Source organism: Terrapene carolina, unplaced genomic scaffold, assembly GCF_002925995.2.
Source record: "Terrapene carolina triunguis isolate 2854851 unplaced genomic scaffold, T_m_triunguis-2.0 Scaffold629, whole genome shotgun sequence".
Classification (NCBI taxonomy): Eukaryota; Metazoa; Chordata; order Testudines; family Emydidae; genus Terrapene; species Terrapene triunguis.
The window spans coordinates 210,817-220,593 of NW_020664980.1; the positions used below are offsets into that span (position 1 = coordinate 210,817).

The window sequence follows — 9,777 nt, forward strand, 5'->3', positions numbered from 1 at the left end:
TTTAAACAATCCTGATTAGAATAATTGATGATATTCATTAGACATTGCTTATTATCAGTACTGTTTGCTGCATTTTGGGTGGAGTAAGGAGAGGGGTTTTTTTAGTTGGCGTGTTCAAGAACACTAAGCTACTTTACTTTAATTTTTGCCAGAACCATGGCTCCTTGTATTGTGTTGCAGGAATGGGGGGCAAAAAAACCAGGAATTACTCTTCTTCCAACAGAGTAACTTTCCACACAGGGTGCAGGGAGTTACAGGATTCAAGAAATAAAATCCTGATTTATAACACAGTTTGAAAACTGCATGGCTATTATTTGGGGAGACCTGCAAAAGGCAAAAATGCAGCCTCCTGTCATTCCTTATTCAACTTGTTACTTTAACAACTGGGTGAATTCCAGCTCTTTTATATAAAGCCCTTAACTTTATAGCTCACTTGTCCTATGAAGTCAAGTAATGCTGAGCAATATTTACTCCAGTTGATTTCAAATTGAGAAGTGGATGCTCAGGACCCCTGAAAATCTGCCCTAAAGTGTACAATTAAGGAGGAGTGGGGACCTCAAATCCAAACTGCAATCAGTCTCCCTTTGCTATACTCCCTGCCCTGACAGGAGCCCACAGCATTACTATAGTATCTGGAGTGTGGAAGGTCCAAGTGGAAACCCTACTGCCCCACACTCTCCTCTAAAATAGGTTATTATAGGTACAGGGGTCTGTTACAATATCCTATGGATGTAAAATGATGCTGGCTCAGACAGAGAAATCAATTTATCTACATAAATTCAGATTTTCAAAGCTGACTAGTCATTACAAAGAATGGGAATTGGGTGTTGAAATACCCTAAACAACTTTGAGAAACACCACTATAGTCTTTGTAACAGTGCAGAGCCATCCAGTCAGATTGGTCCCTGGTGCCATTCCACTGGCTGCAGAGGATTGATAGCCGAGATGAATTTGACCCAAAATAGAAGCAAGGTGGCTCAGCTCCTGGGCAGGTGGTGGGGGCAGTGAGCACTCTCTCCTGGTATTTCTCTCCTGGTCCCTGCAGTATAAGAAGGAATTAAATTTAAGAAGGGATCCCTGTAATCAATCCCTGCAGTTTAACAAGGAATCTCTGTAATCAAAGTCCCACACTATGCCTCACTCTGCGGATCCCTGATCTGCTGCCAGGTTCAGGCTGGAGTACAGGACACTGTTCCAGCCAGCTGCAGTTGTGTCCTCTGCCTAAATTGCTTTCTGAACCAGCTCCAAGGCTCCGGTTGCTTTTCCAAGTCCCTGTCTTATCCTGCTCTGCATCTGTTTGTGATGCAATTCCCACAGGAACTGGGAAGTATGGAGAGGAGGGGAGAATGTGAGAGGCCTTGTAGGCAGAGCCTGTAGCAATACATGGCACACTGGCTCCTGCATTGAGCCCTCTGAGCCATGAGCCCAGTGCAGCACTAGAAATCAGTCCCAAACACTGGGCTGAGAGTTGATTTTGCACTGTAGAGTCGGAGATGGGATTTAACTGGGTAGTAGTAGACATCTGCCGCTGAAAAATTCACATGGGATTACAAGTGCAGCCAAGAAAGGATGAGACAGGAGCAATCCCACCACATCCGCAGTGTATGTGAAGGACATTACTGCCTAGAGCACTGCTGGAGTGAGAATCCCATCATGACCTGTTGCTCTGGGAAGCCTCTTCTTTCCCTTACTCTTTTTGGACCATTTTTCTTGCCCTCAGATATTAGTGTGCTGGATTCTGAGAGACCCATTAAGGGTCAGATTCTGTGGGCATGGCTCAGTCTTCACTTGGCCAAATTCCCACTGCCTTTCCCCTGGGTTAAGCAGCTCACCACTTGCCCTTAATATAAATGTTGAGGATTTCCCTGTGCTAAATGGAACTCCGATCCTGGTCAAATTCTGCATTGGCTGCAGAAGGTGCAGGGACCCTGGATTCGCTGCATGTGTGCTATTCACAGACTCCTGGAATTAGAGCAGGGAGCATGTGTCTGACTGGGGATACACAAAGGAAGCACCCAGTAACCTCTTTGCAATGTAATCCTCTTTCATTAAACTGCTGCTCCTTACTGGAGAAAACTCGCCTGAAGTTCACAGGAGTTTTGCCTGGGTAAAGACCTCAGGAGTTGTAACCCTGATCAAACGCTCTGATGTGAATGTTCAGGGTTAGGGAACTGCAGCAATGGGATCCTTGTCCCTGCCCGGAGAGGAGCATCATTTGCTTTTTCCAGTCAGAAGTATAGGAGTTGTATTGTGCTGATCAGCTCCCGAATGGCCAGTTATTCTTAGCTTCTCCGCACTGCCTCCTCTTTACAGGATATTTTAAAGACGGTGGCTCTCAGCTTTTTCTGTGCGGGATTCCGAAGTCATTGTGCCTCTGTCTGGGGCAATCCCTCCAAAATATGTAAACAGAATTATGTTTTAAAGATAGAGGGAGTCCGACAGACGGTTTCCAAAGGGGGAAAACCCCTGAGGCCTAGACAGGTGAATACACTGTAGACCACCAGGGGCTCGAGCTGCAGCACTGATTGCAAATAGAAACCATCCCCCGACCTCCTTATCTCTGCAATCCTACCTGCTGAGGTGTGTGTGTGGGGGGGGAAGGGTGGGGGATCGGTCCCGTTCGGGGGGTGAGGGGAATTAGTGGCGGCAGAAGATCTCCATGTATTGGCAACCTTTCATCCTGTGTCCCAGGGCCACAGCCACCCTGTCTCCATCCCTGTTTACTGATGGGGCAGATATGGTGAGCCCGGGAGAGAGGCTGCAGGTTCCCCTAATTGCCTTATCAACAACCGGCACAATCTCAGACACTTAGAGGATGTTTTGACTGCGCTGAATTACAAGGTTTGTTGTTTCTCACTCCAATAATTGACATTTGATAGCGACTACTGTAAAAACGCCGGGTTGGATCGAGCATCTGCTCTTCCGATACGTGTGGCCCGCGCTCACCTCCACAGCTGGGGGAAGAAGCTCCCTTTTGGGAAGACTTCTGCTTGCTCGCCCCTGAAGTCAAAGGCGAGCGAACTTTTGCGATCCGTTCTTTAATGCTCGTTTTAACAAGACAGCGCTTTTAATGCACAATCGATAGCTGCTGTTGGGACCCACTCCTGATGTTAAACCAGTGTGAATTTTTGTGTCATCCCCACCCCTTCTGTAGAGCTCACGTCCGTGTCCTGAAAAGAAATTGAGTTTCAACTAGGAGAGGAGGGTAAAAGCGGAACTGGCAATGAATGGAAAGTGACTAGACGAAAAGAATGGGAAAATTACTAGGGACTGTGTCAGTGTCTAATCTAGAGATATTGAAATCTCACTAGGACTTGCTGCGTATTATTTATAATTCGTGCTTTCGCCGAATACCGTATCCCGAGCTGTCTGCTCTAGTCATATTCTGTAAAATAGACGTTTTGACTTAAAATCTCTCTCTAATTCCCCCGTGCATAAACCATGTATCGGAACGCCAAACGGCTTCATCTAGAGATCTTCTGAGGGGCCATAGATAAAATCATAACAATCGTCATACAATCAATTAGAAATAGAACTAGAAAGCCACCTACATAGATGCGGAAGCTGTTAGCACTTTGGAGAGTCAATCGCCCCAGAATGAAAAGAGTTTTGAAATGTTGATCTAAATAAGTCTGAAGTGTGATTTCTCCCGGAATGGATATTAAATATAACGAGTTCTTGTTTCAAACGGGGATTTAAAAATGGAATAGTGAAGTTAGCCGAATTTCTACAGGTCCGGGAATTTATACGCAGCAAAAATGTTACTGCTTTGGTTTTCACGCAGAACAAGTTACAAATTACAGACTTTAAAAAAATATATTATTCTGATCTGATGAAATCGGGGAGTAAAATGTGAGAGACCCAAAGCAAATGAAATAGTCTTTCACCCCAGACCCCAAATAATGAACACGAACACACCTCTCCTGGCTTTGTCTCCTGCGTCTCTGTAAACATAGATGCAGACTTAAGACGGGTAAAGTACAAATGCTGCAGGGGGATGCCGCCCGGGATTCTGCGCTATGAGCTAAATCCGCCTGGCTTCACTCACTGATGTATATAGTCCCGAGAGCTTCACTTACGTTCGAGACGAATCTCACCCAGTGAATTAACTGAGGGCAAATAGGCCTCAGTCTCCTGCACTGGTGTGGACCTGCCCCGGCAGTGTAGAGAAATGCCTTTTCCTTCTGCACACCCCAGAAGTACTAAGCTAGCAAAGGGAGTAATCATGGCTAGAATGAAAGCAAAGGAGCCGTGCAACATTAAGCCACTCTCTTTAATGACAAGTCACCGAGTTCCATCAGCTTGCACAGCCCAGGGAGACATACAAACTGGCGGCTGGACAAGGAACAGACAGTGCATTTAAATACTAAATCACGTTTTAGTGCATAACCCTACGGGGATCTGGCATGTAACAGCATCTGAATTCCTTCATTTCGGGGCTTTGTCTTTAGCCTTTGTGTGCTGGTGAGATCTATATACACGATATACTCTCCCACTCTGTCTCTGGGGCAAGAAAAGTTACATCTTAAATAAAATAGCAGACCGCATGGTTTTCACCAAAAGGCAGCATTTGAAGATCTAGGACTAGCGATACACTTAGCTTTAAGGACTCTTCAAAATCTAATGTCCATACAGGAAGTGCAAAATGAAACATGAACTTTGATTTTTAAAATAAGTCGAAGAGTTTGCACCGGCAATATTGTTCAAACTCGTTTTGAAGGAGCCATTCTGTAGCGCAAAACGGCCCAATGTTGAGTAGGCGAACGATACAAGAACTCAGCTCTCAGGGCTTCCTACAGCTTTTCTGAGAAGCTAGGAGGGATCTGTGTGTAGCTTTACAGGGGATAGGTAATGTGTTCTCCAAAGCACCTGGCGTCTGGTAATTTTAATATAAACCCCCACATCTAATAGTGTGTGTGTGTGTGTGTGTGTGTGTGCTTTAACTTACATGGGGTAGAATAATCTGTACAAAGAACTTTCAAAACTTCCAACTGGAGATGCCGACAAGCATGCTGGTGAATTTCTCGAGGACACTACATTAACCTACAAGAGGCCCATTCCCGTCCAGTCCTCCCAGCAGTTTGAAAATATATCGAGACACTTGCTTGTTTGCTTCTCTGAGGGATCCCAGGCGGAGGGGGGGAAGCCTGTCCTTTCCCTTAGCCTCAAGTCCAACGTCTCGCTGTTCGGTCCATTGATCAGTTTACAGTCCACGTGAAACGTTGTCCCCGTTTTATTGTTGCGCTGAGGTCTAGAATAGGGATGGGTGAAGTAAGTCTACCAGGCTCTGATCCCATGCAACGTGGAAATCCCTGCGTTAGCCTGCGGAATCGGTGTTTGCACTGAATTCAAGTCCCCTACGCTGAAGTTCATGAAATTGTTGCCGGCTGCAGCAGGCTGCATGGTCTGCATGGAAGGGTAGTTGCAATTGTAGTTGGCATTGCAGGCTGAGCTGTTGTAATTCGTGTAAGCAGGGTAGGCGTTGTAGCTATAGGGGTTAATGCTGACATTGTAGGGTGAACTGTAGGGGGAAGATTCCCCTAAGCAGGGCTTCCCATCTCTTACCAGAACAGGCACGGCTATCCTCCTCGGTGGAGGGATCCCGACCATTTCTAGGGTCTGATCCTGTCTCTGCCTTTTGCATTTATACCTTCTATTCTGGAACCAAATTTTGACCTGGGTGGAGGTGAGCTTTAGGACGTTCGCTAAATGGTCTCTCTCGGGGGCCGAGAGATACTTCTGTTGCTTGAACCTTCTCTCCAGTTCATAGACTTGAGCTTGAGAGAAGAGGACGCGGGGTTTCCTCCTCTTCCTTTGTCTGGGGCGCTCTGGATCCTCCAAGCCCCCTTTCTCCTGTTCCAGGGTCTTGTGAAGGGAGCACAGTTCTGAAGCAAAACAAAGAAACCAACACACAATAATCAATGTATGTGAATCATTGTAACCCATGTAAATGAGTATCACAGACTTTCCACTAAACTAAACTCTGCTTCTGTTTGAGCTACAGACTCCAAATAACTTTCAAGCCCGTTCGTTGCCGCTGGAGTTTCTCCAGGATGTTATTTCCATTGTAGAGTTCTTAAACTATATTAGTAAATGTTACTACATTTATTAAAGCGCCATAGTAAATGAGAAATTAGATTAATGCGTAATTACTTAAAAATCGGAACGACTATTTCGATCTTTAATCTCTTTATTACAGAGTTGATTCGTTTTATACTGTATTTGTAGCGAGTATCCACCGACCGCATTGAAATCGGCTCAGCTGTTTCTTAATTGCACAGAAATAATGTCTGTCGCCTATTTTTTTTTTTTTAGTAGTAGTAGTCAAAATGCTACGGGCCTTAAATGTAAACCGGGCAACCATGGATATCCCTTACTGATACTGTGAACATTAAAGAGCAGGGACTGGCTATGATTCTTTCAGCAGAAAAATTGTCGGGTGAGTAATAGATTTTGGAATTATTCTCCTGAATTAAAAGTTGCCAGTTTGCAATTCATTTTGATTCCACTGGCTGATCGTTGTTTTCCGTTTGCCACATAGTTCACTTTGCTCGCAATTTATAACACACAGTTTCATTTTTGCTGTTGTACCAAAATTCTTCCTGTAAACGAGTTTGGAAATAAGTTACAGGTAACAGGAAACTTCTCGGCAACATTCTCTCCTCTTCCTGCTCCCCCATCCCAAAACCTCAAGCCTCTCCAGTCCCCTGCTCGAAGGATTCAGCTAGCTAGCAAACAGGAGTTGCTGAGCGCCCGCGGATCATAGTCTGGAAGGCTCTACGGAGATGAAAAGGGTGATAATATTTTTCGTGTACTATCTCCATGTCTCTCCTTCCAGTAACATTCCCTGTAAACAAGTGACCATCTTACAAGCAGCAAGACACTGCCTAGAGTTCAGTCAAAATGGCCTTTCCATTCCACGGGTGTTGGTCTGGAATCGCTAAAATAACCGGTCCTATTTTTCGGAAAGACCAAAAAGAATATTTTCTTGGGTACTATTTAATAATTGCTCTGCCTACCTGTACGTCTCTATTTCTATTCTTGGAGCTATTATGTAAGTAATCTGCTTTAATGTAATTCAAAAAGAATTACTAACAAACATTGCTATCAGCTGGGTTGATACATGAGACAACCCCCTCCCCCTCCATCACTCTGAGCTGAGGGGTGTCCTGGGGTTTGGCCTTTTTCCTCAGTTACATGGAGTGGAAGCCGTTAAGTGATCTCTTTCCCCCCTATAACTTCCCTCTCCTTTTTAGCAGCTTGGGTCTGATGGCCGGTAAGTGTGGTGGGGAAAGAAAAGTAGATAGAGATTGTTTCGAGGCACAGGGAAGACGATCTTCCCCCTTTATCTTATCAGAGCATCTAAAAATCCTCCAGCGCCCCAATAAACGGTCTCACCTCTAGATAACAACCCCCAACCAGTTGCCAAGGAAGGCCTGGGGTTGTACTTTCAAAAGAGCCCCCCTCGGTGTTATTTAAAACACTCCTCGGAGTGCTGCCCTTTTACCTTTCTTGTCCACTTTCGAGTCCTTGGCCGAGTCCACTTCCATGTAGTTTTTAACATAGAAGGAGCTGGGGAAGGTGGTGGAGTTTTTGGAAGGGTGAGTCTGAGTCTGCTCCTCACTGAGTGCAGGAAGGGCTGTTGTCTCTGCCGTGTACGTCTCCTGTTTGAAGGTTGACAGCATGCAGGAGGAGGAGGAGGACAGGGTGGAGAGCTCCATCGAAGCCAGGCCGGTCTGATGCTGCTCCAGATTCAAAATATCCTTGACAGAAAAGGGCGTAGTAGTCACGGGACTAGGAAACATTGTGGGGGCAAGTGAGGCAGCGACCAGAGCCCAGCTTCATGTAAAGGTGAATTGGAAACAACCAACCTGGAGCGGTCGTGACTCCTGAGCTCTCCAAAGGGGCACATAGCATTCCAGCAATTAGCCTTGACTTGTGGACTGGAGGCAGGTAGAACCAGACCATAAAGGAAAAGAAGGAGGGACTAGGCAGTTTTTGGGTGACTTTAGCTTTCTATTGGCTAACTGAGCAGTGATGGAATAAAAGATGCAAAGTTCCATGTCACCTAATATAGTAATACAACTCAAAAACATCCCCACTCATTTAAAGGGGCAGCGTTGTATTTATCCAGCTTTCCCCCGCAGACTTTGTTGATCTTTTAACAAAAAAATTCCGAAAGGCCTCATGTGTACAAACCCCCTATCTGATGCCATCTACCATACAGTCAGATTAAATGAACAGGCCCGGAGGAAACAATCAAGCAAATATGTGCTGACTTCCATTTAAAATATGGAAGTTTCATTTTTAGTAATCTGCACTATGTGATCCAAATGATAACAGAAGAGCCTTCACCATTCGTTGGGACACCATAAGGGGAAATGTACGTCTGTGATTGAAGAAGAAACCGATGAGATTCTGATGAGGCATATTATCTACAACGCCAATGTATGGTGGATAGCAATGTAGCCAAAGAGCCCACACGTGGTTCTTTTTCATCTGTTTGATTGTGGCTCTGTTCAGGACAAAAAGCTATCAAGACTCGGTTTTTCCTGTAAAAATTATCGCTTGTAATTGATCTCTTTTAATGCTTGCCACCCAGCGTTCTGCAATGCAGCGGACTCGGGGGCAATATTAGTAATCTAGCGCATTTAAAGAGCGGGTTAAGAAATAAATAAGCAATAATGTGCAACTTTGCGGTAACTGTGGAGATCAGAGGCAAGATATATGTGATGCAAAAGCACTAAATACAGCAGCAGTTAAGGAAAACACTCTGTTCGCTAACACAAACAACCGCTCAGCAGCGAAAAACTAAAGTGTGGGCTCTTTGCAAATACAAATTGGAAAATTAATCTCTATTATCTGCCTCGGAGAGTAAATATCTGAATCCCAGTCTCGGGGCCTGGCTTTCCATAAGTGGAAGGCTACGACTGTGGATCACTGCAGCTCCTTGTATTCAAGGACCAGAAGTGGGAGCTCATTAATTTCATGCACTTATTGCCACTAAAATAAACCGCAGCAGCAAATCCTTCCGAAGGACTCGGCTGGGGGAGGGGGCGTTGCGATGCTTTCAGTTAAAAACACACACACACACACAACCCAAAAACATTTAAGTAACTTCTTGGGGAAAGTATTTGGTGTGTGGAATCCCCAGAATTGCGTGGGGAGAAGAGCAGTCTCTAAAAGGCAACTGGAAGGCAGCTCTTCCCAGGCACATCTCCCTAATGATCTCTTAATCCAATCCAGGGTGATAAGAGATAAGGAAAGGGACTTGTGGCTCCATGTGGAAAAGTGGAGCGGAAAAGAGTCTTCGGGTGATATGGTGAGTTCGCCTGGCCTTTGACATATCCTTCCTGGACAGAGATACTAGTGAAGGGGGGTGGCCAGTTTTTTTGTTTTTTTTTTCTCCTAAGGCAGAGTCAGGATTTTTAGGAGGCGGAGAGGGGTAATGTCCGAGGTCGTATGCAGCAGCAGAGCCATTTTGAATATGTCCATCTATGCCTTCGTGCTAGGGCGCCGACTGCAGCCATGTGTAAGAGGGGAGAATGGCCGAATGGATCTCTCGGGTTTTTATTCCGATTGGCAATAGAAAGTGTTTGGGGTGTATGAAAACCCAGCTCCCCGGCCTGACATAGCATCGCCCCTTCTCCAGTAACTCGCCTGGCATTTCTTGTCATGGAACTGCCCGGGATGAACCCACCCGGTGCTAATGTGGATGTCCCCGGCGCTTTAGGCTTTGCAATGGAATTCAGCGTTACTGGACCGGGCCCTTGTGCT

The 9,777-nt window shown here is 45.5% G+C and overlaps 1 protein-coding gene across 1 annotated transcript; it reads right to left on the reverse strand.

Annotated features, from left to right (window-relative positions):
- Positions 1-5,277: 5,277 nt before the first annotated feature.
- NKX2-5 (NK2 homeobox 5) lies at positions 5,278-7,805 on the reverse strand. The gene is made up of 2 exons (XM_026659524.1): positions 7,508-7,805; positions 5,278-5,885 (listed from the first exon to the last, which is right to left on the reverse strand). The coding sequence occupies exons 1-2, from the start codon at positions 7,803-7,805 to the stop codon at positions 5,278-5,280; spliced, it is 906 nt and encodes a 301-aa protein (XP_026515309.1).
- Positions 7,806-9,777: the final 1,972 nt, after the last annotated feature.

Bases quoted from the DNA above. Each gene is read 5' to 3' on its own strand.
- NKX2-5 (XM_026659524.1), bottom strand. From the start codon at position 7,805: ATGTTTCCTAGTCCCGTGACTACTACGCCCTTTTCTGTCAAGGATATT. The intron at 5,886-7,507 runs GTAAAAGGGCAG...GTTTTGCTTCAG, and splicing joins CTCGAAAGTGGACAAGAAAG to AACTGTGCTCCCTTCACAAG.